The 26,896-nt window shown below is 38.5% G+C and overlaps 1 protein-coding gene across 1 annotated transcript in view; it reads left to right on the forward strand.

Annotated features, from left to right (window-relative positions):
* The window catches only part of MDN1 (midasin AAA ATPase 1), a 174,068-nt gene that overhangs the window by 32,528 nt on the left and 114,644 nt on the right, over positions 1-26,896 (forward strand). Inside the window, exons 12-20 of the mRNA XM_019442848.2 lie at positions 4,310-4,405; positions 5,979-6,091; positions 7,306-7,454; positions 8,333-8,393; positions 13,660-13,871; positions 21,592-21,695; positions 23,975-24,119; positions 24,593-24,689; positions 26,150-26,263. Of these exons, the coding sequence (XP_019298393.2) occupies positions 4,310-4,405; positions 5,979-6,091; positions 7,306-7,454; positions 8,333-8,393; positions 13,660-13,871; positions 21,592-21,695; positions 23,975-24,119; positions 24,593-24,689; positions 26,150-26,263 (1,091 nt within the window). The remainder of the gene's footprint in view (positions 1-4,309; positions 4,406-5,978; positions 6,092-7,305; positions 7,455-8,332; positions 8,394-13,659; positions 13,872-21,591; positions 21,696-23,974; positions 24,120-24,592; positions 24,690-26,149; positions 26,264-26,896) is intronic.

Raw genomic sequence — 26,896 nt, forward strand, 5'->3', positions numbered from 1 at the left:
ATTTATTCCTAGATATAATTTCATAGTCTGTCTGATAGAGTTTTATTTGTCTGATCCCTCCACTAGTCTCTGTAGGACCTTTTAACTTTGTTCAGAAAAATTTATGTGGGGGTTGCAAAGTATAGCCTTGTATGCGGGGCTTGGGGAAAAAATGTGTTATGTGGGAGTGAAACCCTATTGAATTACAACTCTGCCATATTTTAGATTTAGAGATTTGTTCCTGCCTGTTTAGGAATAAAAGTGATACTGCCTGAAGATCTGTGGGCTCTTAAAGCACTGACCACTTTTGATTAGAGTTTAGTCCCTGCAGCTGTTTCCAATTTAACACTTTCTCTCCAGCTGCTTTTGGGGAGGGGTGCTTTTCCCATATTCTCCCCTCCTCAGTCTCCGTCCTCACTCTGCTCGCAAAAGCACCTCCCTTCCTGCACCTTCTCGTTCCCCAGGTTCACTTCTCTGCGCCGCATACCTGCTGAATTCTGTGGTTCAGGTTGTGCAGATTGTTCTGTTAATCCTCCAGTCAGTTTTCTAGGTGTGTAGGATGGTTTAGTGTTGGTCTGGCTGTATTTCATGGCCACGAGACACACAAAAAACTTCCATGCTGTTCACCATCTTGGCTCCTCTAACCACTTTTGATTATAAAGTGTTCTGGTTTCCGTTAGCTAGGATTGAGGAGAGTTTACGGTGTCTTGTTGTGTTTGGCAGTTAGCTTGAGTAGAAAGAAACCACATATGGAGTTCACACTTACGGGGAGCCGAACCTGAAATGCTGTGTGTCAGTCCTTGCTTGAATTTCGATCTTCTCTCCCATGAACTTGCCTTCTCATTCCCCTAAATTTCTCATTTTTCTAAGAAAAAACTTTGTTTTTTATTTAAAAAAAATTTTTTTTTAACATTTATTTATTGAGAAACAGAGAGAGACAGAGCATGAGCGGGGGAGGGGCAGAGAGAGAGGGAGACACAGAATCCGAAGCAGGCCCCAGGCTCTGAGCTGTCAGCACAGAGCCCGATGCAGGGCTTGAACCCACGAACCACAAGATCATGACCTGAGCCGAAGTTGGACACTTAACCAACTGAGCCACCCAGGCACCCCTGTTTTGTATTTTTAAAATAAAACTGTGGCATTAATAGGATTCCTATTATCTTTAGTCTCTGTTTTAGAATGTCATTCTGTGTGTTTGCATAGAACCACTTTATTGAGGCATGATTCACATACAATAAAATCCACTCTTTTATTAAAGTTTGCAACTCAGCGTTTTTTACTGTATTCACAGAATTATGGAACCATCACCACTATCTAATTATAGAACTCTCTCTAATTGCATCACCCCAAAGGAAAATCATGTACCCATTAGCCATTATCCTCATTTTCCCCTCTCTATATCCCCTGGCAACCACTGATCTACCTTCTGTCTATAGATTAGCTAAATTTGGACATTTCATATAAATGGAATCATACGATACATGACTCTTTGTATCTGGCTTCTTTGACTCTGCTTATTTTCTCGGTTAATCCAAGTTGTAGCATGAGTTAATACTTCATTCTTTTTTTTTGGCTGAATAACATTTTACTGTATCAATATATCACATTTTGTTTATCCATTTATTCGTTAATGGATATGTGGGTTATCTTTACCTTTTGGCTACCTGAATAATGCTGCCCTGAACATTTGTATACAAGTATTTTATTAATATAGAAACAGTATATATGTATTGTTGAAAATGGGAAAATATAGGAAAGCAAAGTGATAAAAATATTCTTTCATTCAGAGGTACTCCAGCACTTTTAACACCTTGGTGTATCTCCTTCCAGATATTTTTCCTCTTTTTTAAGATTTTATTTTTAAGTAATTTCTATATCTAATGTGGGGCTCAAACTCACAACCCGGATATCGAGTCACATGCATTAGTGACTAAGCCAGCTAGGCGCTCCCAGATTTTTTTCTGTGCATATAAGCTTAAGAATGCTTTTACTATCAGGGTTCCCCTCTTTACAGATACTATCTTGTTTTTTTTTTTTTAATTTTATTTTTAATGTTTATTTGTTTTTGAGAGAGACCATGAGTGGGGAGGGGCAGAGAGAGAGGGAGACACAGAATCCGAAACAGGCTCCAGGCTCTGAGCTGTCAGCACAGACCCCAGCATGGGGCTTGAAGCCACAAACTGTGAGATCATGACCTGAACTGAAGTTGGATACTTAATTGACTGAGCCACCCAGGCGCCCCTAAGAGATATTACCTTGTTGAAGAGATCAGGCCCATTTTGCAGAACGTTCCACCTTTTGGCTTTATCCTGTTGCTTCTTCATTGCTCTGACACCAGCTGGTGTTCTGTAATTCAATCCAGTTCTGATACTGACTATCTTGAGTTAGTGTAGACCCTACAGGTCAAGGGTGCAGTCCTCTAGAAGACTGCCCCCACTTTAGACTCAGGCTGCAAGTCTTGGTGGCTACTCTCACTTGTGACCTACCAACTATAAATTCAGGGGTTTCCACGACCGTATTGTGATCAGTAACCCACAGAACTCATTGAAAGCACTATACTTACAGTATACGTAATAGTTTTATTATAAAAGGTATAACTTAAAGACAGTCAGATGAAGGAGACAAAAAAAGGCAAAGTTTCAAGGATCCTGATTATACAGGAGCTTCTGTTCGTTTGGAGTCAGGGTGTGCTGCCTTCCTGGTTCATCAGTATGTCCACCAACAAGGAGGTTCTCTGAACTTTGGATGTCCAGTGTTGTTGTTGTTGTTGTTGTTTTAATATTATTTATATTCAGAGAGATAGACCGTGAGTGGGGGAGGGACAGAGAGAATCCCAAGCAGGCTCCCTGCTGTCAGCTCAGAGCCCTGTGCGGGGCTCTATCTCATGAAATATGAGATCAGGACCTGAGCGGAAATCAAGACTTGGAAGCTTAACCAACTGAGCCACCCAAGGCTTTTATTGGGGTCTTCTGTCATTGTCCATATGATGGAGCTCAATCTCTAGCCCCTCCTCCCACTCCAGAGGGTAGAACTTTCAGCTCCACCCCTCCAGTAAGTGCTGGGTCTTTCTGGCCAGACCAGCCCCTCCCTTAAACTGCCTAAGGGTCCATCAGGAGTCACCTTGTTTATTAGCATAATAATATGATCCAAAGGGGCCCTAGTAAATAACAAAAAACACTTCTTACTCTTGGTAATTCCAAGGATTTTTGAAGCTCTGTGCCAGATACTAGGGACAAGGACTGGATAAGTTCCCTCTCTTTAAAAAAAATTTTTTTTAACATTTATTTATTATTGAGAGGCAGAGAGAGACAGAGCATGAGCATGGGAGGGGCAGAGAAGGGGGAGACATAGAATCTGAAGCAGGCTGCAGGCTCTGAGCTGTCAGCAGAGCCTGATGCATGGCTCAAACCCACAAACCGCGAGATCATGACCTGAGCCGAAGTCAGATGCTCAACCAACTGAACCACCCAAGCGCCCCAAATTTTATGGATATTTTAACATTTGGTGGTGGCAGAACCAAATGTATTCTTTGTTTGCCACACTCGTGGTATCCTTTCCGTTGTCATTTTATCTCTTATCTTTCCTGTAAATGGAAATTTAACAAATGCTCAATGTATTCAAATTCAGACCTTTTTTAAAAAAAATTTTGTTAATGTTTATTTATTTTTGAGACAGAGAGAGACAGTGCGAGTGGGGGAGGGACAGAGAGAGAAGGAGACACAGAATCTGAAACAGGCTTCAGGCTCTGAGCTGTCAGCACAGAGCCCGATGTGGGGCTTGAACCCATGAACTGTGAGATCATGACCTGAACCAAAGTCGGACGTTCAACCGACTGAGCCACCCAGGCGCCCCTCAAATTCAGACTTTTTTTGGGTAGACTCTTTTTTTGGTGGTGATATGTACTTTATATTTCATTACATCAGGAGGCACATATCTGGTTGGCCTATCAGAAGTTGCTGAGATTGAGTACTGGATGAGGGTAATGACAGTGTGATTTTTTTATTGTGCACCAAGAATTTACCTTTACAGCTAGAAATTAATCTTTTGGAGTTACTTCCACTGTAGAGTCAGATTTGTAAAATGAGCCTTTTAAAAATTTTTCCCAATTAACTAGTATTTGGATAGCAAAGGCTTCACATTTGTTTGTGTCTTGTCTCTCTTATGATAAGGTCCTTGACGCTAGAGCTGGTACTTTATTTCTACTCTCCTTACTCTTACAGAAATGTTCCTGTTGGGTTTTATGTTCTTTTTGTGGCCAGGATAGTGGCACTCTGTTATTAATACAGTATTTTAAAAAGTCAGTCGGCATTGACCTTGGTTATTTTAATAGGCTCTGGACTGTTTCACAGCAATGCTTTCTAAGCATACAAGCAAACTGAAAATGGCAGAAGTCATTGGAAGCAAATTGAACATTTCCAAGAAAAAGGTACGTAGTACTATTATTTTTGCCTCTCTGTTGAAAGGAAGCTGGGTTATTTAGTTTATTTGCTAGTCTCTGGTCCTTACCTAGAACAGCTCCTTTGCAATAACTACCTCCTCTGAAAGTTGGTAGTTTCATTGCTCCCTTTCATGGACATAAAGCTCTCACTATCTTCTAAATAAGTAATTCTCCATGTGTTCTACATTCTTCTTTTTTTTAAAATATTTTTTTTATTACGTTTCTTTATTTTTGAGAGGCAGAGAAAGACAGAGCACAAGTAGGGGAGGGGCAGAGAGAGGGAGACACAGAATCTGAAGCAGGCTCCAGGCTCTGAGGTGTCCGCACAGAGCCCGATGCGGGGCTCGAACTCACGAATGGTGAGATCATGACCTGAGCCGAAGTCGGACGCTCAACCGACTGAGCCACCCAGGTGCCCGTCATGTGTTCTACATTTTTAAAGTGAGCTGCATTGTGCCTTATATCACATGCATGCTTTATTTTCTCTGGTGTTTTAATGAGCGTGTTCTGTAGATTGTGGACTCAGGACTGGAATTGTTTTACTAACACCTTTGTCTATAGTTTTATGCACAATTAGATTTTTTCCACCTTTTCATTATTAACATCAGAAAAGTTGAAAAGAATAGTACAAAGAATAGTACCTAGGTTCATTGATGACATTTTTAATATTTTGCCATTCTTGCTTTATTTCAAAAATTGTATTTTTGGAGGAGAGAGCTTTTTAGCAGTGGTGATGGTAGCTAGAGAACTGTCTGAGGCCTGTCTTGTGGTAGGTGGCTGGCATTCTCAAATGAATGATGACTCAAAAAAGCTTTATGTCAGGAACTGCTCCTTAGCATTCTGAACCTGTTGGGATGGTTTTGGCTGCAGGTGACAGAACACCTACTGAAAGGGGCTTACATAATAAAAGAAATGAAGCTGCCTCAGTTGGCTTAGATTGATCATTATCCCTTTTGGTGGAAGAGAGATTTACTTTCCCTGAATACTTTGCTACCCCTTCCATTCCTGACCCAAATCTAAACAAAATCTGGGTTCTTAGAGTTAGCAACAAGGATAAGAAAGAATGGCTCTTGGGTAGAGACCCTGGAGCCTCTCTGACAGCTTTTCTGTGTTTTGGCTGTGGTCAGATGTACTATGGTTTATTCAAGTCATTGTTTCCTGCATTATGTTAGAATCTAAAGCAGAGGAAAGCATAACTGAAGAAAAATCACTTTGATTTTTTTCATAAATTATAGGAGTAGAACTTTCTGTTCATTCACTATTGGAATATGTTAATGTGTTCACTTTAGAGATAGGCAGATATGGGCTTATTTGAATGAATAAAAACTACCACTACAGGGAAACATTCATGATCAATGTTTTCAAATAAAACCGCAGAATTTAGAAAATTTTTAAAAAGACATAATTAAAGTTAACTCACCTGTCTTGGAAGTAGAAAATGCTTGTTAGTAAAGGGCTAATTAGAGGGGCACAGTAACAGACATGCATGAGGAAATGTTTGAAGCGTGTACAGAATTGTTTTAAAAGATCATACAGAAGTTTACTCTTTCCCCTCCCACAGGCTGAATTTTTCTGTCAACTTTATAAACCGGAAATTGTGATCAATGAGTTAGATGTGCAAGTGGGTCGAGTGCGGCTTCTTCGGAAACAAAGTGAGGCTGTCCACATACAGAGGTAAATAGGCTCTCAACTAGTCTGAGACCGTGGGACGTTAGGAACATGATAGGAGGGTTAATCTAGCCCCCTGTCTCCAAGCAAAACGTGTGTGAATGGTGATCTCTCCCCTGTGCTGGATGGTAAGAAGCAGTACTTTCCCAAAGTATATTCTGTGAAATTAGATGTTAATAGGTGAAGGAGGTGAGGAGGGTTGTTAGGGATTTGGGACTAGCAAAGATGTATCTTTGATTTTATTCATTGTAGTGTATTTAGCAGAGTAAGCTTCCCTTGGAAGTTAGGCTAGATCCTAACGTTAGTCTGTAAATTCCTTGAATGCTGGAATGATTCTGAGATCTAGTTACCATTCATTAAATACTTACTATACTCCTAACATTGTGCTGAGTGCTTTGCATATGTTCTCTCGTGTAGTGGTGGAAATAATTTTATGAATTAATAATTAGTGTCTTACAGCTGCCATAACAAATTACCATAACTTGGTGGCCTAAAACAACAGACATTTATTCTCTCACAGTTCTGGAGGCTTGAAGTCCGAAATCAAGATGTTGGCAGGACCATACTTCCCCTGAAGGCTTTTGCCTCTTCCTGGCTTCTAATGGTTACCAGCAGTCTTTGGTGTTCCTTGCCCCTGTAGCTGCATCCTTCCCATCTCCGTCTTCATTGTCAGATCATCTTCTTTCTTGTGTGTGTTTGTGTTTCTAATTCTCTCTTTTTGTAAGGATACTAGTCAATGGATTTAAGGCTCACCCTTAAAGCCAGTATGATAGGATTTTAACTTTGTTATAGCTGCAAAGACCCTCTTTTCCAATAAGGTCACATTCACACCTTCTGGGTGGACATGAATTTTGGGAGAAGGCTATTCAACCCACTACAAATAGTCACTCTTACCTAAATTTTATAGGTGAGGAGATGAGGGCTAAGAGAGGCTAAGTAATTTGCCGAAGATGACATAGCTAGTGCAGATAATGTCTTACCTTATGGGTGTTTTGATTCTCTAGAGTCTAGTAAAGTACTAGGTGTATAAATACTCAATGTTTGTAGAATGAATGAATAAATTCTGCGATTCCTAGGTTGTAAGGATATCTGTTTATAGCATCAAGACAGCTATTGTCAGTTCTCTTCTCATTTTTGTGGAATCCGGAAAATCTGGTTCCTACACTGAAGGAAACTTGTAGTCTGTTTCTCTAACTGCTTACTTGTTTTCCCCTTCCCAGGGAGAAGTTCACTTTTGCTCCCACAAGGCCATCCTCCATTCTTATTGAACAGCTTGCAGTGTGTGTTAGCAAAGGGGAACCGGTATTGCTGGTGGGAGAGACTGGGACTGGCAAAACCTCTACTGTCCAGTACTTGGCTCACATTACAGGTAACTTAGAGGAGAAACATTCTGCCCCCACACAATAAACATTTCACACTGTCTGCCTTTTTTTTTTCTTAAATAAAATGTCCAAAAAATACTGGAGTTTAAAAAGTGCCACCTCACCACTGCCTGGAAGTAACCACTGGAAATTTTTTCCTTGGAAGTAATGTAATTTTTTTCCCTTGGAAATAACTACTGTTACAGCCTAGCATTATCTTTTTCAGTTTATTTGTTTATCTGTTTTTAAGCTTATTTATTTACCTGGAAATAGAAAGCAAGAGCTGGGGTTGGGCAGAGAGAGAGCTAGAGAGAGAATCCCAAACAGGCTCCATGCTGTCAGTGCCTAGCCCAATGTGGGGCTTGATTCCACAACCATGAGATCATGACCTGAGCCAAAACCAAGAGTTGGACACTCAACTGACTAAGTCACTCAGGTGCCCCAACTGTTTCCAGTTCTCACCTATGGTCAGCAAATATATAAACATTTAAGTTTGGGTTTGTGTTGAAACAAATGGGATCACATTCTTATATATTGCATTTAGTTTATAAGCAAATTGGATATCTTTAAAAACAGAACTGCTTTACTCCTAATGGTTAAATAATATTACGTATTGGATGTTTATTTAATTCTAATTTATAGACATTTACTTATTGAAGGATTTTTTTGTTGTTTTCAGTTATCTGATGCTAGAGCAATAATACACAGTGAATCTTCTTGTGTATCTCTCTGGGTTAGGTGAAAATTTTGAATGGTTAAAATTCCTGAAATTAAAATAAGAGGAGCAGAGGAAATGTGCCCATGTCCACACATCTTTAAGGATCACACTGGATATAATCAGTCTTGAAATTTTCAGAGTGACCCTTTTGCCCTTTCTTTTTAAAAGGCCACCATTTGAGGGTTGTCAATATGAATCAACAAAGTGACACTGCAGACTTGCTTGGAGGGTAAGTTTGTTTTAAAATTATTTTCTGGTTATTTTGAGTTCACTGCTTGAGGGAGCAAATAGTGTTTTCTTATAAAGCTCAAAATTAGCCTTAGAAAAAGGTTCAAAGACTTGCACTCATACCCCCCACCACAGTAGGTTATTTATTGGACTTTACTGAGGACCTGTTGGATATATAGATGTTTCTCTTAATTTTAAAGAATGCTTGAGATTCTTGCTCTCAAAGATCATGCTGGAATGGAGAGGGACAAAAAAACCAAGCATGTAATTAATATTTGTGTGTACTGACATTTATCTAAAGTGTATGCTCTAGAGTCGCACTGCCTTGGAGCTAGATTCTCTCCTGCAGTTCAATTATCTTTGAAACATTAAGTAGCTCTCTACTTGGTTAAATGTTGCTCATGGGATTCCACTGTGGTCATTAAAAGGCCCTTCTTCCCTGTTGGTGTTTTTGAATATGTTAGATTCGTGATCAGTTTTAGTTTGTGCCGAAGGCTGTAAAACTGATGGATGTTTTGGGCATACCTTAAGTTGAGTGATATTGGGATCTGTCCCATTAACTCTAAACAATTGCTTAAAAAAACCCTTAAAGGCATAAAGTAGAATTTATTGCCCTTTTTGCTCTTTATGGCATCTGCCAGAAAGCTTTTCATTTATCTCTTTTTTTGAGGGTCACATTACAGCAGTTTTTATTTTTACTCTTTCTTTGTCTTATAGCCCTCCCTGCTGTGGTGGGAGTGCTACTTTGGATTCCTGCTTCCTCCTTTTACTTATATTCTCTTCTATACATATCACTAGTTATGTACTTAATTAACACTTTTAAATATATATTCTGTCTTAAGATCCATTAGCTGAGATTTATCTTTCTTACTTTAATTCTTTCATTTTTTAATTTTTTCCCCAGTGATCTTTCTACCTTGTTTTTAGTTTACTTCTGTTAGTTCATTGACACTTAATCTCCTCTTTCCTTCATTGAGGTACTTGGCAATGTTTTTTTAGTGATATAATTTGTTTCTTAACTCGGTATATCTATACTACCATGTATTTCTTTCTATTTTGTGTCTATATATGTCTTCAGGAATGTTCTGCTATTACATACTCCTAACACAAATAGCTAGTCTTACAATAACTGAACATGGACTAGGTCTATTTCTTCTAAGAATTTATAGTGTTATGTCACGTCACCCATTATAAGTAGTTTTTTTTTTAATTAAAAATATTATTTTATTTTATTATTTTTTTTTAAATTTACATCCAAATTAGCATATAGTGCAACAATGATTTCAGGAGTAGATTCCTTAATGCCCCTTACCCAATTAGCCCATCCCCCCCTCCCACAACCCCTCCAGTAACCCTCTGTTCTCCCTATTTAAGAGTCTTTTATGTTTTGTCCCCCTCCATTTTTATATTATTTTTGCTTCCCTTTCCTTATGTTCATCTGTTTTGTATCTTAAAGTCCTCATATGATATTTCTCTTTCTCTGACAAATTTCCTTAGCATAATACCTCTAGTTCCATCTATGTAGTTGCAAATGGCAAGATTTCATTCTTTTTGACTGCCGAGTAATACTCCATTTTGTGTGTGTGTGTGTGTGTGTGTGTGTGTGTGTGTGTGTGTGTGCGTGCGCGCGCGCACCACATCTTCTTTATTCATTCATCCATCGATGAACGTTTGGGTTCTTTCCATACTTGGCTATTGTTGATAGTGCTGCTATAAACATTGGGGTGCATGGGCCCCTTTGAAACAGCACACTTGTATCCCTTAGACAAATACCTAGTAGTGCAATTGTTGGGTCGTAGGGTAGTTCTATTTTTAATTTTTTGACGAACCTCTACACTTTTCCAGAGTGGCTGCACCAGTTTGCATTCCCACCAGCAGTGCAAAAGAGATCCTCTTTCTCCACATCCTCGCCAACATCTGTTGTTGCCTGAGTTGTTAAATGTTAGCCATTCTTACAGGTGTGAGGTGGTATCTCGCTGTGGTTTTGATTTGTATTTCCCTGATGATGAGTGATGTTGAGCATTTTTTCATGTGTCAGTTGGCCATCTGGAAGTCTTCTTTGGAGAAGTGTCTATTCATGTCTTTTGCCCATTTTTTCACTGGGTTATTTGTTTTTTGGGTGTTGAGTTTGATTAAGTTCTTTATAGATTTTGGATACTAACCCTTTATCTCATAATGTCATTTGTAAATATCTTCTCCTATTCCATCGGTTGCCTTTTTTTTTTTTAATTTTTTTAAACATGTATTTATTTTTTGAGAGACAGAGTATGAGCAGTAGAGGGGCAGAGAGAGAGGGAGTCACGGATTCAGAAGCAAGCTCCAGGCTCTGAGCTGTCAGCACAGAGCCCAACGCGAGGCTCAAACTCAAGAACCGCGAGATCATGACCTGAGCCGAAGTCACATGCTCAACCGACTCAGCCATCCAGGCACCCCCATCAGTTGCCTTTTAGTTTTGCTGATTGTTTCCTCCTCTGTGCAGAAGCTTTTTATTTTGATAAGGTCCCAATAGTTCATTTTTGCATTTGTTTCCCTTGCCTCCGGAGACATGTTGAGTAAGAAGTTGCTGCAGCCAAGGTCAGAGAGGTTTTTGTCTGCTCTCTCCTGGAGGATTTTGATGGTTTCCTGTCTTACATTGAGGTCTTTCATCCATTTTGAGTTTATTTTTGTATATGGTGTAAGAGGGTGGTCCAGGTTGATTCTTCTGCATGTCGCTGTGCAGTTTTCCCAGCACAACTTGCTGAAGAGACTGTCTTTATTTCATTGGATATTCTTTCCTGCTTTGTCAAAGATTAGTTGGCCATACATTTGTGGGTCCATTTCTGGGTTCTCTATTCTTTTCCATTGATCTGAGCGTCTGTTTTTGTGCCAGTACCATACTGTCTTGATGATTACAGCTTTGTAATATAGCTTGAAGCCCATGTTTTGCCCATTTTCAAATGAATTCTTACATGTAGTCTCAGTGTATGTTCTCCCAGGTGTCATGCTGGTTCCCATTGAGTATTTGTGTTACAATTCATTTTTTTCTTTTCTGAAGTGTATATATGTTGTCTCATTTTTTTCATCACTTGAAATATATTGACTTAACTGTTTCAGCCACTATGCTCCACTTTAAGTTAATTCTTATATGCACTCATGTTCCAGGCTCTGTTTGGAGTCCTTTATCTGTGTTAACTCACGTGGCCTTTTTAACAACCATGAGGCACAGATTCTTACCCCATTTTACACAACAGAGAACTGAGACACATAGGGATTAAGTACCTAGTACAAGGTAGTGGCTGGTTCCTGTTTGAACCCAGGCAGTCTGTACTGAACCCAGGCAGCTGCCTCAGTTAGCTTTGGATTCCATTCGTACTATCATCTTTAAGACTAGCAACTTTATTTAAATAACATGTGTGTTTTGTTTAATTTCTCACTATTCCTAGTGTTCATCATCTTTTGTTTTGGTCCAGTGTATAGGTCTCTCATGTTTGCTTCTACTCTTAACTTCCCTACAGTCTCCTCCATTTAGTAGTTAACAGTCCTTTTAAGGTATAATCAGATTGCATTACTCTCTGTCTCAAATCCTTACACTGACTTCTCAGGCCATTTAGAGTATACTCCAAAGGCTTTTCTGGGTCTATAACACCCTTCATAATCTAGCACTGGTACTTCTCTGACATAATTTCCTCCCTTCGGCTCTGCTGTTGAGCTCCAGCCACACACTTTCCTGTGTTGCACCTGGTTGCTTGCTGTTCTCTGTGTGGCATCCCTTGTGGTCCACAGATGTTTGGCTTAACTCCTTTCCTTGCTTGATTTGGGTTGCCTTGAAACTCATCTTTAACAAAGCCTTTCTGACTATCATTTAAATTACCAGTGCCTTCTCCACCCAGTCTCATTTATCTATAATCATAGCACTTAACTACTACTTGATATTTTATAGTAGATGTCTTTTTCTGTTCTTTTGTTAGATTGTAGGTGGGGGAGGACCTTGTGGGTCTTGTTTACTCAGTGCCTAACACCTAACAGGTACTCAGTAAATTTTTGTTGAATAAATGGAATTAAATAAATGTCTTTACTAATGTGTTAGTGCTTACTGGTAAGTGTACATGAGTTTGAAGTTCTCATACTTTTTCTCTCTGGAATCAGACTCTTTGATGGATGCTCAGTATCTGGGCATTGGTTTTGCTTATCTCATGGTTTCTCTCTCACAGTCCAATGAGTAAATAGTGTCCATGAGTTTTCTAATTGTGCTTGATTGTTGCGAAACATACTTGTTTTTGTTTTAGTTCTCAAATTATTTTTTGTGGAAATAAAAGTTATGTCATTGTATTTGAATTATAGTATTTAGTATCTTAGGGTATAGAAAATTGTATACCTGAGGTTTTCCAGGAACAATTAGTTGCTGCTTGAGCAACTTCTAGCTACAGCAGTGGTTCTCAACTGTTTATTATCACCTGTCACCTCCAGATATTACAATTAATATGAACTAATTTCCTAGCTCCCCAACAGAGAAGTGCTAAAGAATAAGAGAGAATCTAAATACTAAGAAATAAAATGTTGAGCTTTGGAGGGCCACAGACCATTGCAACATCTAAGGTTTTGTTGCTGTCCTCTCTCCCCTAGTTTTTCTCTTTGAGAGCAATTCTCTCCCCCATCAATTGAGAAGGCATGAACTGTGTTCACTTTTCTTAAGCTAACCAGTTTCAGATGTTGTATTTTCTTCTAAGATATTTTGAAAACTTTTTGGTCAATCTTGATAAAATTGGTTTATCATTGAGTCTTCTACGTGATGTTTATTTAAACATGTTAGTAAAATAAGTGACATGCCTTTCACTGCCCAACTAGGAATTTCGAATTATTTTCATAATACTGTTTTTACCTTCAGTGTAGACTCTTCACACATTTAGAATGAAGAAAATCGATTATAATTTAAAACTTTAACATAGATTGTTATGTTAATATAGAGAGAGTGAGTCTGAGCAGAGAAGAAGGGCAGAGGGAGAGGGAGAGAGAATCCCAAGTAGCCTCTACGCTTGGTGCAGAGCCCCACGTGGGGCTCAGTCCCATGACCCTGGGATTAGGACCTGAGCCAAAATCAAGACTTGGATGCTCAACTAACTGAGCCACCCAGGCACCCCTAAAGCTTTAACATAGATCTTTAAAGTATTTTGATATTATTTCTGATTTTGAGTAAATGAAATCTTGGACCTATTCCTATTTTCTAACACATGATTTCTAATCTCTAGTAGCTTCAGAAGTTTGGGAATTATATTTACCTTTTGTTTCAGTTACAAACCAGTGGACCATAAACTTATTTGGCTGCCCTTACGGGAGGCATTTGAAGAACTCTTTGCCCAGACATTTTCCAAGAAGCAAAACTTTACATTCTTAGGACACATTCAGACCTGTTACAGGCAGAAACGGTGGCATGATCTCCTCAGACTAATGCAGCATGTACACAAGTCGGCCGTCAACAAGGATGGAAAAGAAAGTGAAACTGGTAAGAACAGGACCCATACTGCTAGTGGGAGGCCATGAGGCTTTGGCTTAATTAACAGAATTGAAACCAGTGACCATAGGGTTAATGAACTAATAAGCACAGCTACAGACTAATAAACCAGGCTGCAATGTTTTCCTTTAAATATCCGTGCCTCTTCTCCTTCTGGGAGACAGATTTGAGGCTTGCTCTCCCGTCTCCTTGTCTCACTGCCTCTTTTTTTTTGTTTGGTTTTTAAGATTTTATTTTTAAGTAATCTCTACACCCAAAGTGGGGCTCAAACCTACAACCCTGAGATCAAGAGTTGTGTGCTGTATGACTGCCAGCCAGGCTCCCCTTGGCTGCCTCTCAAGTAAACCCTTTCCTTGCTACATAATCGACATCTTAAATGGCTTTGCTGTGTATTGGGCACATGAACTGGAGTTTAGTTACAAATTCGGTGAGCCAGGCAGGAGCTTTTTGCCAGTGGTTCATGAGCCCCCAGCCGACAACAACAATCTGGGGGAAAGTCTAAGCAGCTGCCTAGGCTCTTTTTCCTAAGGATGACACTCCCTGCCCTGACGGGGTGCTGCCAGCCCTCAGTGTTTAATTTAGCTCTCATGGGCAGGGAATGGTTTTTGGTTTGGGCAGATGTGTCTTGGTGAGGTCATTTCTTCCTTCCATTTGGTTTGGCTCTCTTAGCATCCTTCCCTTGCTTAATTAGAAAAGGTTGACTAGGAAGCCATTTGGTTCAGTTGGTGAAGCCCTGACTTTTAGGGAGGAACCATTGCTCACAGAGGTACTCTGGGTTTCATTCATTTGGTTTGTTGTTGCTTTTTTGGGGATCTTTGGATAAAATCAGCTGCATTGTAATTGGAAAATGGGAAATGACAGTTTGATTCCTGAATGCAGCCTTTTGGGTTATATACTTTAAAACTGAGCAGTGCTTAGTTATGAACCCATGAAAGGAAAAAGATTATCTTTTTTGCGACACTGCCTGGTCATAATATTCATTAGACTCCAGGTAATGATGACCAATTAATGAATCCATACGTTATAATACCATTTGCAGTTGGATTTGTTCTGTAAGATTTTGTTTGCATCTTTTTTGTATATTTATGTGTTCATGTATGTTGTAAATATGAGAAATTTTCTCCACCTTTGGATAGTATTGCTAAAATTAGTTTGTAAAGGAGTTATATATAAGTTGGTTTAAAGGCAAGTGCTTGTGGGGCACCTGGGTGGCTCAGTCGGTTGAACCTCTGACTTCAGCTCAGGTCATGATCTCACAGTTTGTGAGTTTGAACCCCATGTCGGGCTCTGTGCTGACAGCCTGGATCCTGCTTCGGATTCTCTGTCTTCCTCTCTCTGTGCCCCTCCCCTGCTTGCATTCTCTCAAAAATAAATAAACATTAAAAAAAAAATTTAAAAAAAGACAAGTGCTTGTAAGCTTTAGACATTCTAAAACTCAGAAACTAATGTAAGTTTTTCACATTTACGTGATCTGAAAAAATATTTGGTATTAAAGCTAATTTAAGGTTGTTGGTTTAAGGTTGTTTGTTTAATAGACGTATCTTTAGAATTAACAGCATTACTTTTATTCTGCTTTGATTTACTTAAGTCAAATAAGTTGATACAAAAAAAATTTTTTTAAATATATGTTTCTTGGGAGAATGACTTTCTTCTAAAGTTTAGATTGGCAATCTAAACATAACTATTAAGAAAAAAAGAAACGGATATAAATAAGATAAAAAAGTTTATAGGTTGGGGAGCCTGGGTGGTTCAATTGGTTAAGCACCTGACTTCAGCTCCAGTCATGATCTCTCGATTTATGAGTTCAAGCCCCCTGTTGGGCTCTGTGCTGACAGCTCAGAGCCTGGAGCCTACCAGAGATTCTGTGTCTCCCTCTCTGTCTGCCTCTGTCTCTCTCTCAAAAATGAATAAACATTAAAAAAAAAAGTTTATAGGTAAACTTTTAAGTAGTTTTCAAAATCTTTGGTCACCTATAAAGTTTTACAAAGTTAAATGATGGGTTAAGTATATTAATTAAGTATCTATATCATTTCCAGGTAAGAAAACATTAATTACTAAACATAGTTTTATCTGCTTTTGGCTTCCTGTTACAGAGAAACTAAAGATATTTGGGTTTATTAGTAAACATGTTTTATGGTACACCGAAATAAGGCATACATTTCTAAAAATTCTTCAGTGTAGTCATAAGTTTACCAATATAAAAAATGCCAACACAACAAACAGTTTACAATTAGTTACTACTTAGTTTTTACTAGAAACTTAAGATTTTTAAGAGTTAAGAATTCTAATACATATAATTAGAATTACTGGAAATGATAAGGGAAACAATTCATATATGCAAGGAAAGTGAGACTGGGTATGTAAAGAGGAAAAATGTAGGTCAAAATATGAATGTAAAAAGGAAAGTTGTAGAAGGTTTGTGAGAAGGGAATCTTTGGAAAGGAATTTTTGTGCATGGTAGTCACTAAGATTAATGATATTAGTTGTTTTTTTGTTTTTGTTTTTTTATTATTTTTTAATTTTATTTTTTATTTTTTAAAATTTACATCCAAATTAGTTAGCATCTAGTGCAACAATGATTTCAGGAGTAGATTCCTTAGTGCCCCTTACCCATTTAGCCTATCCTGCCTCCCACAACCCCTCCAGTAACCCTCAGTTTGTTCTCCATGTTTATGAGTCTCTTCTGTTTTGTCCCCCTCCCTGTTTTTATACCATTTTTGTTTCCCTTCCCTTATGTTCATCTGTTTTGTCTCTTAGAGTCTTCATATGAGTTGAAGTCATATGATTTTTGTCTTTCTCTAATTTCACTTAGCATAATACCCTCCAGTTCCATCCACATAGTTGCAAATGGCAAGATTTCATTCTTTTTGATTGCTGAGTAATACTCCATTGTATATGTATACCACATCTTCTTTATCCATTCATCCACTGATGGACATTTGGGCTCTTTCCATACTTCGGCTATTGTTGATAGTGCTGCTATAAACATGGGGGTGCATGTGTCCCATCGAAACAGCACACCTGTACCCTGTGGATAAATGCCTAGCAGTGCAATTGCTGGGTCGTAGGGTAGTTCTATTTTTAGTTTTTTGAGGAACCTCCATACTGTGTTCCAGAGTGGTTGCACCAGCTTGCATTCCCATGTTTTTGTTTTTTTAAAGAGAGAGAGCGTGCACACGGGAGAAGGGGAGAGGGGCAGAGGGAGAGAGAGAAAATCCCAAGCAGGCTCCTCCCTTAGCATGGAGCCTGACACAGGGCTTGGTCCCATGTCCCTGGGATCATGAACTGAACCAGAAAAAAATCAAGAGTTGGATGCTCAACCTACTGAGCCACCCAGGAGCCCCAAGATTATGGATATTAGTATGTAAAGTTTATTAGGGAGTGGTCTACACCTGGGTAACAGAAGGGGGTAAGAGAGCAAGATTAAGCAGAAATTGAGCAGTGACACACTGTCAACAGAAGCCATAGCTGATTCTCTGAGGAGTTCTAAAAGTTGGATTTTCTTGAGAACCATCCTAAATTGGGGCTGGACTTCTATAATAGTCATTGGATGTGACCACCTGGGAAGAGGGCATGCCCTTGGCAAAGCAATTGTCTTCAGTCAAGGCAGTCCCTGATGGCATCTGAGAGTTGAGGACTGAGAACCTTTCATTTCTTTCTTTTTTTTTTTTTTTTTTTTTTTTGAGAGAGAGCCAGAGCAAGAGCGTGAGCACAAGTAGGGGGAGGGGGGCAGAGATGGGGTGGGGGAGGGAGGGAGGAAGGGGAGAGAGAGAGAGAAAGAGAGAAAGAAAGAGAATATGAATCTTAATCAGGCTCCATACCCAGCACAGAATCCATCAAGGGGCTCAATCTCAAGATCATGACCTGAGCTGGATGGTCAGCCAACTGAGCCCCCCCAGGCGCCCCAAAAGCCCTTCATTTCTGATGGAGATTCTGGTTAACACGTCACCGCACGTGCCACAAGAGATCAGATCTGTGCAGTGCCCTAGATGTCCTTGTCCCAATAACTATATATCAACATTGGAGATGACAGGGAGAAAAAAAGGAGGGACTGCATACATTTTTAAAGAATTCATCTTGTTGGAAGAGTACGTTTTAATACAAGAAGTATACTGGTATAAAACTGGAATTAGGTTTTTCTGTTAAAATGACAGTTTCCTTCGGTTATTGGCCTAATAAGAAATTATAAACAAAGGTTTTTCTTTATCATTAATGTAACCTGCTTAGAAAAACAAAGTTTCTATGTTTTGTCTCTGTTAGATCCTTGATTATTTAAGAAAAGACTTCAGTGTTGCTAACAAATCTGTAACCTTCTGTATTTGCCTTTAGAATCTCTTATTGCTGCCTTGGCTAAATAGATAACTAAATACTAAATTTTGTAATGATTTGTAATCCTGTTGTGGCATATGCTTTAAAAATTTCTCATATTTCTGACAGACTTCCCAAAATTCAGCTTCTAAATGAAGTCTTTTTTTTTTACCAACTAGGCTTATTTGGTATATCAAATCACATGGGAAGCATTGTCAAATAAGTGATGATAAACCTTCTGAGGTTATAAGATTTTATTATGTCATCACTTGTAATTCTAATTATTGAAATGCTGACAAATTTCCTTGTCAACTGCATTATAATGAAGTCCCATCATATCTTTAACCGTGGCCATTTTGTAATCTTTTGTCATTTATAGTTACTATTTTACTCTGATGATCTTGCAAATACCTTTCACCTTTAATGCAATGCAAGGAAAGAACTTTTGACAAATACAGTTTTCTCATATCTTTAAGATCATAAAACTGAACTAGGTATAAATTTCTGGAACTAATGAAAAAACTGGATTCAAGCAGAGTAACATGGGACTGAAAGAATTAAGAAAAATGGTTTCATTTTTTATGACTTTTGTTTGAAACATTGCTGGCTCTTTAATGTTCGCCCTTCCAGATTTAAGGAAAGTTTTTCTCTTAAGCTGTGACCTGCAGAAATTTAATACAGTATTCCTTTTTAAACAAATACGAAACATTCATTTTTTTCCCCTACCTGATTCCTCCAGAATTCAAAAATTCTCAGTGAATATTCTTATATTTTCATGGCAGTTATTATTATTAGCATAAGTTCTCTAAGAATCTGTTCTATTTGTAACAGAACACCACTGGAAACATTGGTTATATTACCAAGGCTCTGACTGGAATGTCCTATTTGAGTGTAAAATGCATAGACTCAAATGTGACCACATAGCTTTAAGGATCTAGGTTGACTCTATGGAGCCCATAAAGCCCCTTAGGAATACCAACTTGATACTTTGCTTATAGTGTTTCTAGCAGCCTTATCAGGCCTAGCTTTGAGAGCCCACCTGCAGGACTGCCTCCTGAGCTAAGACAACTGTTGAACAGAACTAACCTATTAAGACTAAGACTGGTTTATAACACCTGGAGTAGACCCCATATCTAGGGTCAGAACAGTTAAACTCAGGCCAAGAAGAAACAATATTGAATTGTGAGGTTTTTCTAACAAAACAAAAACTTGTCAAAAGTGGAGAATGTTAATTTTTTTTAATGTTTATTTATTGGGGGGGGGGGGCAACGTATAGAGAATGCAGAGCCTAACACGGGGCTCGAACTCATGAACCATGAGATTATTACCTGAGCCGAAGTTGGACACTTAACATCTGAGCTACCCAGGCGCCCCAAGAATGTTAATTTGTAATGGTATACAAGGACTTTGACTATACTGTGGTAACCCATCAACAAAGCTGAAGCCCTTTCCTTAGTACATGCCCATGGGGCTAGTTGGAAGGGAAGGGGACTTTTGACCTTGGAGAAAACAAGACAAAAAACAGAAGAGCCAGAATCACCCAAACCTTGGATGACACACCTTGAGCACAGATTTCACCCACCATCTTTGGAACAAAATTTTGCTAACTATTCTTGTGAGCCCCAACAGATCTTAAGGTATTTTTCAGGAGACGGACTAACAGATGAGTGTGATTACTTCGGGTTACTGGTTTTGCTATTTTGCTGAATACTTTATAGCAGTTTGAATCCATAAGCAATAAAGGCTAGACACCAGGTGAAGGTTTTTGCACATGCTTGGAATGCCACTGTAAGAACAGCTGTGTCTCTAATAGAGGAAAAGACAGTGGCCAGATTTCCTGCTTTTTTACTGCATAAGGATCTGAATATGGACATGCAGAAAAATAGACCAGATGGGTGTACCCACATGGTGGCCCCTGGAGCTGATTGAACCCACCTGGTCAGAGTGGGAGATGCTGTGTTAGCCCTCCAGGATCCACCTGCTACATTATAAGAATATTCTTCTCCACAGTTAAATATTTCCTGAATTCACCTGCTTACTGTGTCATTGGTGTCACAGGCCAACCCCTACCATGAAGTAATGCCAGTTGACTTTGAGGAAACACCAAGACTTCAGTCAGGCAGCTGGCTTTTAAAGGAATGAGGAGATTCAATAGAATTCATTCAATTGTGTTTGAGACTGGTTCCAACACCAGTGAGAAATTCACCTAACATCAGAGCCTCAGAGCACTGCTATGAAAGAATTCGTTGGTGATAATGCAGTTGTCAGCCATAGCAAAAAAATGGGATGTAGTGATAAGAAAGAGCATTGGAGATGCAGTTCTTCCCCAAATTGTAAAGCCCCTTATTCTTGATGAAGTTTATTTGCTGCATGATGAAGATAAGGACTTTAGCTGTGCCTGGTAGTTTGGTTGCTCAAGATGTCAGCTTTCCGATGTTGCTTCAAAACAACCAAAGAAGACACTACTAGTTTGTTCAAGCAGAATGTACAGGTTAAGCTAAGTACCAGGGAATATTACCAAGAAAGCACGAAGTTGTTTGATTCCTCAAACCGTGAAACTGCACCCTGTTTCAGCAGGAAGTAGCAAGAGCTGTCATCATCCCAGTTGCTTCAGGAATAAAGCATGATCAAAAGACAATGGGGATTGAAACTGGTAACCAAAGCGTTAATGGAACTAATGATAAGTGCAGCTGCAGACTAATAACCACAGATGCAACTTTTTACCCACATCTGTTTTCGTTTGCCTTTAAATATCCCTGACTCTTCAGGCTTGCGTATTTGAGGCTTGCTTTCCTGAGTCTCCTCATTTGGCTGCCTCTTAAATGCATCCTTGCTCTCTGTTTGGCTTTGCTGCATGTCAGGCAGACAAACTTGGGTTCAGTTATAGAATTAGGAGAGGAGTTTGGGGAAGAATGAAGCAATACAAATTGGAGCTTTCTGGGACTTAGGGGCAAAGATGACTAATTCTGAAGTATTGCTGTTCCTGTGATTCTAGGCAAGATTTCCATAAAAACATGGTTGGTGATGTTGATGTACCAGTACCACTTACTGGTCACTCAATCTTATTTCCTTAGAAAATAAGTTCTTCAAAAAGCTAAGTTCTATAGCCAAAGGGGTTTTGGTAGCTTAGTTGTCTTCTATGTGCTTTCTTATCCCTAAAATGGGAGTAAGAGTACCTACTTGAAAGGATAGTTGTGAAGGGTAAAAAAATTAACTAATATACACATGCATATATAAATGATCTGATTAGTATAGTTGCTGGTACATAGCATTATATAAGTGTTAGGACTTATTTTTTAGTATGTCTAAGATGTTTGATTTTTGTATGAGTTTTGTGTGTGTGTAGGTTAAATGTATTACAACTCAAAATGTGTGTTAAATTCTTGTCTTTATTCTTTTCTAGGGTTACTCCTAAAAGAGAAATGGGAGGCATTTGGTCTTAGACTCAGCCATGCTCAGCAACAGATGAAAATGACTGAAAATGCCCTCTTGTTTGCATTCGTAGAGGTATTTTGCTTTGGCTGGCTATCTAGGTTAAGGGAATGTTGATTTGATGCAAAATGCAAGTTTAGGCAGGCTACTATTACTGTTGATGTTTTTAGTGCTTGCTGTTTAAAATTTAATAAATACTAATATTTTGTGGGGAGGATTTCTGAAAAATGTCCTTTATGGAAATTGTAAGGTCTTGATAATCACCATTATTTTTTTTTTAATTTTTTTAATTTTCACATTTATTTATTTATGTTTGAGAGACAGAGAGAGACAGAGCACAAGTGGGGGATGGGCAGAGAGAGGAGACACAGAATCCAAATTAGTCTCCAGGCTCTGAGCTGTCAGCACAGAGCCTGACGCAGGGCTCGAACTCACAAATTGCGAGATCATGATCTCAGCTGAAGTCAGACGCTCAACCAACTGAGCCACCCAGGCGCCCCAGCACCATTATTTTTAAAGTTGCAGTTGAGGATAACTAGTGAAGTCTGTTTCATGGCGGGGGCCGTGGCCGGGAGATTTGAGTGTGTTCTCTTTAGGCCTTACTTTCTATTCTAGTAAATGGATAGCTCTATTGTTTTCTGTCCTGTGACCTGTGGGAAAGATCATCTTAATTAAATTTTCATGATGGAAGCTTATTAAATTCTTTTGTGGCATAATTGACTATGCCCTGAGAAAGGTAGGAATCTTATTTGAGATGGTGTTCTGGTGAGAGAACAAGATCATTCAGTCATATGTGCATCAGTATGGGAAATTTGGTCGTCATTGCTTAATCTTAGTAGGATTTATTTCTAAAATCACCCATTAGGATGTCAAGTGCTTTCAAAATAGGGTTTATACCTGGGAATGCAAGCTGGTACAGCCACTCTGGAAAACAGTATGGAGGTTCCTCAAAAAATGAAAACTATAGCTACCCTATGACCCAGCAATTGCACTACTAGGCATTTATCCAAGGGATACAGGTGTGCTGTTTCGAAGGGACACACGCACCCCCGTGTTTATAGCAGCACTATCAACAATAGCCGAAGTATGGAAAGAGCCCAAATGTCCATCGGTGGATGAATGGATAAAGAAGGTGGTGTGTGTGTGTGTGTGTGTGTGTGTGTGTGTGTGTGTGTGTGTATACACACACACATATATATATGTATACACACACACACACACACACACACACACACACACACACACACAAAATGGAGTATTACTCGGCCATCAAAAAGAATGAAATCTTGGCCATTTGCAGCTATGTGGATAGAACTGGAGGGTGTTATGCTAAGTGAAATTAGTCAGAGAAAGACAAAAATCATATGACTTCACTCATATGAAGACTTTAAGAGACAAAACAGATGAACATAAGGGAAGGGAAACAAAAATAATATAAAAACAGGGAGGGGTACAAAACAGAAGAGACTCATAAATATGGAGAACAAACCGAGGGTTACTGGAGGGGTTGTGGGAGGCGAGATGGGCTAAATGGGTAAGGGGCACTAAGGAATCTACTCCTGAAATCATTGTTGCACTAGATGCTAACTAATTTGGATGTAAAATTTAAAAGATAAAAAAGAAAAGAAAATAAATAAATGAAAAAAAAAAGGGTTTATACCTAATTTATTATTTTGGCATTACAATAGAGTTCAATACATTTGTTCTGTTTTATTGTTTTCAATTAAATTTATTGAAGATTCTGTCAGGATCATCATGAAAGCAAAAGTACAAAGCCATTTAATAATAAAACAATCCAATTTTTGATGTTCTGTCACCTGAGTAGATTTTAATATTTATCTTTCAGTGTTCTTGGAAGTAGAACTTGAAAAGATAACTCAGTAAAGATGAGAAAGATTTATTTTGATATTCTTCAACAAATGTGAAAGGCTATGTGTTAACAACCACTGTACCTTCTTGATTTAGTCATTTATTTCATCTTTGCATACTCGTCAGTATACTGACCGTGTATTTATTTTGCGTGCTTTCAATAACCATTTGGGCACCTGTAAACATCTGAATACATTATAAGTTACCAGTTACCTTACCATGTATCTCCTGAGATGATTTACTTTGTTGGATCTCTCTGTTAGGCTCAAAGATATTCCCTTGACCCTTTTGGACATTTAAAAAAGGTTGTTTTGGCCTTAGCTCTGACAACAAGCTGGCAGCCATTGGGCCTTTAGGGTGAAAGCTCATCAAGTACAAGAGGTTTGCCCTTGCCTCTTATTTCTAATCCTGCTTGTATAACTGCTCTTGGTGAGTGTATCTTTATTTGAAATGGATTTTTAACATTTTACTTTATCTTTTTTTAGGGTACACTAGCTCAAGCCGTAAAGAAAGGAGAGTGGATCTTATTGGATGAGATTAATCTGGCTGCTCCGGAAACATTAGAATGTCTCAGTGGTTTACTCGAAGGCTCCTCTGGCTCACTGGTGTTGCTAGATCGAGGAGATACAGGTAGCACTTGATCCCTTTGGGGTTTGATTTGGCACCAGGCCTTGTGTCCTCTTTAGAGTAAGATTCTTTTGGTTAGGTGTGTTACATAGGTCTCCCAGTGTTCATTCCATAGTACTAATTTTCTGCCAAGTTAGGTAGCATGGGGAATGCAAAGAATAAGATAATTTGTCAAGTTACTTGGGTAGTAGGTAATAGATGTGCATACTCAGTGACAAAATATCTGCTGTTCCATATAATGAACAATGATACCTTAAAAGATGGTGGAATGGCAGCAGAAGATTAAGGGGTATATAGGCCTGGAAACTGTTCAGTGGGGTTTCAGAAAAAGCAAGGATGGTTTAAGCAGCCAGCAGTAACAGTCTGAGGCAGGGTGTCTTGGCCTTAAGTTTTGGGGCGTTAGATAGTCTTCCTCTGTGGACTAAGGCTGATGACTTGATGTTACCAGTAGAGAATTTATAATTTTCTCTTAACAGAACCACTGGTTCGTCATCCCGACTTCCGTTTATTTGCCTGTATGAACCCAGCAACAGATGTGGGCAAAAGGAATCTTCCACCAGGAATAAGAAACAGGTGAGGAGACATGGACTGGTTCCTGGGGATGGATGGATGGATGGATGGATGGATGGACGGATGGATTTATTTATTTATTTATTTAGTTAGTTAGTTAGTTAGTTAGTTCTCTTTGTTTATTGATTGGTAACACTAACACAACCAAACCTCATAAAAATGCTTGAAATTTCTTGATCTCTGATAAGCGGAATCCTTCCTTATGTGTCATATTCCTCTACTTTCTCCAGATGGTAGGAATATAGAGGACTCCAAAACACTAGAGAATTTTTCCTTTAGGTTGTTAGTATGACACATAATGGATCATGGATATTGTTGAAAACAAAATTTTTTCCTCCTTCAAATATCTTTGTAGTTACCAGAGAAATTTCACATACTGATAAATGTTTAAGTGTATTTTAGGAATGGAATCCCTTTGGACGAGACCAGTGATTTGTAAAAAGCCTTTTAAGTTTCAGTTTTCATCATTAAGCACTGACTGACACCAACAAGGTACTTAGTTGTTGGTATCTTATATATGTAGCATTTGGGAAAAGGTGAATGATCTAATTTTGTTGGTGATCTTTTGTTGAATTTCGCGTTTTAAAATGGTGTTAAAATTTTATTAGATTCTTCCCTCCATTATATGAGTAATAAAACCTTCTTAGGAAAATGTTATAAACTTCATTATGTATTTTCCTTTGCTCCTACAATTTTATCATTTTTTCCCCATGATTTTATTTTTGACGGTGATGTTGATACTGTTCTGTTGTTGTTGCAGCGTGTATGTTTTATTACATGTAGTTAGAATCAAAAACACCTCTGAAAATGAGGACAGATGTCTTACTTTTGTAACTCTTGTAAGGACTGTACATGAAAAACTTCATTACATGCAAATAAATTTTTGGCAACAGTTATCTTTCATTTCATTATGGTCCATATGTATCTACATGAAAGGCTTTTATTATTTAAAAAAAAATTTTTTTTCAATATATGAAATATATTGTCAAATTGGTTTCCATACAACACCCAGTGCTCATCCCAAAAGGTGCCCTCCTCAATACCCACCCCCCACCCTCCCCTCCCTCCCACCCCCCATCAACTCAGTTTGTTCTCAGTTTTTAACAGTCTCTTATGCTTTGGCTCTCTCCCACTCTAACCTCTTTTTTTTTTTTTTTTTTTTTTTCCCCTTCCCCTCCCCCATGGGTTTCTGTTAAGTTTCTCAGGATCCACACAAGAGTGAAAACATATGGTATCTGTCTTTCTCTGTATGGCTTATTTCACTTAGCATCACACTCTCCAGTTCCATCCACGTTGCTACAAAGGGCCGTATTTCGTTCTTTCTCATACATGAAAGGCTTTTATAGTTTATACTGTAAAAAGTTCAAATGAGTTTACATAACTTCTTGTGTTTTCTATTTTTTTATTGTCAAAATAGTTGTATTCCTCAAAATTTTAATTCTGTAATAATAATTGTCTTCCAGGTTCACAGAACTTTATGTAGAAGAATTGGAAAGTAAAGAGGATTTACAGATTCTTATTGTGGATTATCTGAAAGGACTGAGTGTGAATAAGATCACAGTGCAAGGAATTATCAAGTAGGTTCACTTTGGTTTCTCTTGATAAACTTTTCCCCTGAACAAACAATGTATGCCTCATGCATCTATATTTATTATTTCTTTTTTGCTAGAGAAGGATTATCATTAAGGTTTCTGTTTTAAAGTAGGGACCTTATGATCTCCTTTGGATTTTCCTAATGAAGCTACATTGACAAGCTTAAGAATCACCACGTATGAGAATATTTAAGTAATTGGATAATGCTCTCCTAATTACTTTTGTATTCATAGCTAAGAGTTTGCATCCGTGGAAGATGTAAATGGCTTCTCTTTTGATCTGTCTTGATGAAATCTTAATTTTTGCAGTTTGCATACTACTTATGTGGGATATAGGGGGGAAAAGGTTGGTAAAATAAGGGATTCAGGTTTAGAATTAATTGAGGCTTAACTGAAAAACATATAGACTGGCCATGTGGCTTGGTGCTTTCTTGATTCTTTTTTGTTTTTCTGTTTTTGTTTTTTTATGCCTTGTGGATAGGGCATAATCTTTTATATCAGATAACTGGATTCTCATACAGGCTGTGTCAGAAACGAATTCTTTCGTCCTGGGCATGTCACTTAGTTAATTTTGTCTGTTGTCTAGATAGAAATACACACTATGTAGGTTGGTTTTGT

This window comes from Panthera pardus, unplaced genomic scaffold, assembly GCF_024362965.1.
Source record: "Panthera pardus isolate Hobbes unplaced genomic scaffold, ASM2436296v1 HiC_scaffold_17, whole genome shotgun sequence".
Lineage (NCBI taxonomy): Eukaryota > Metazoa > Chordata > Mammalia > Carnivora > Felidae > Panthera > Panthera pardus.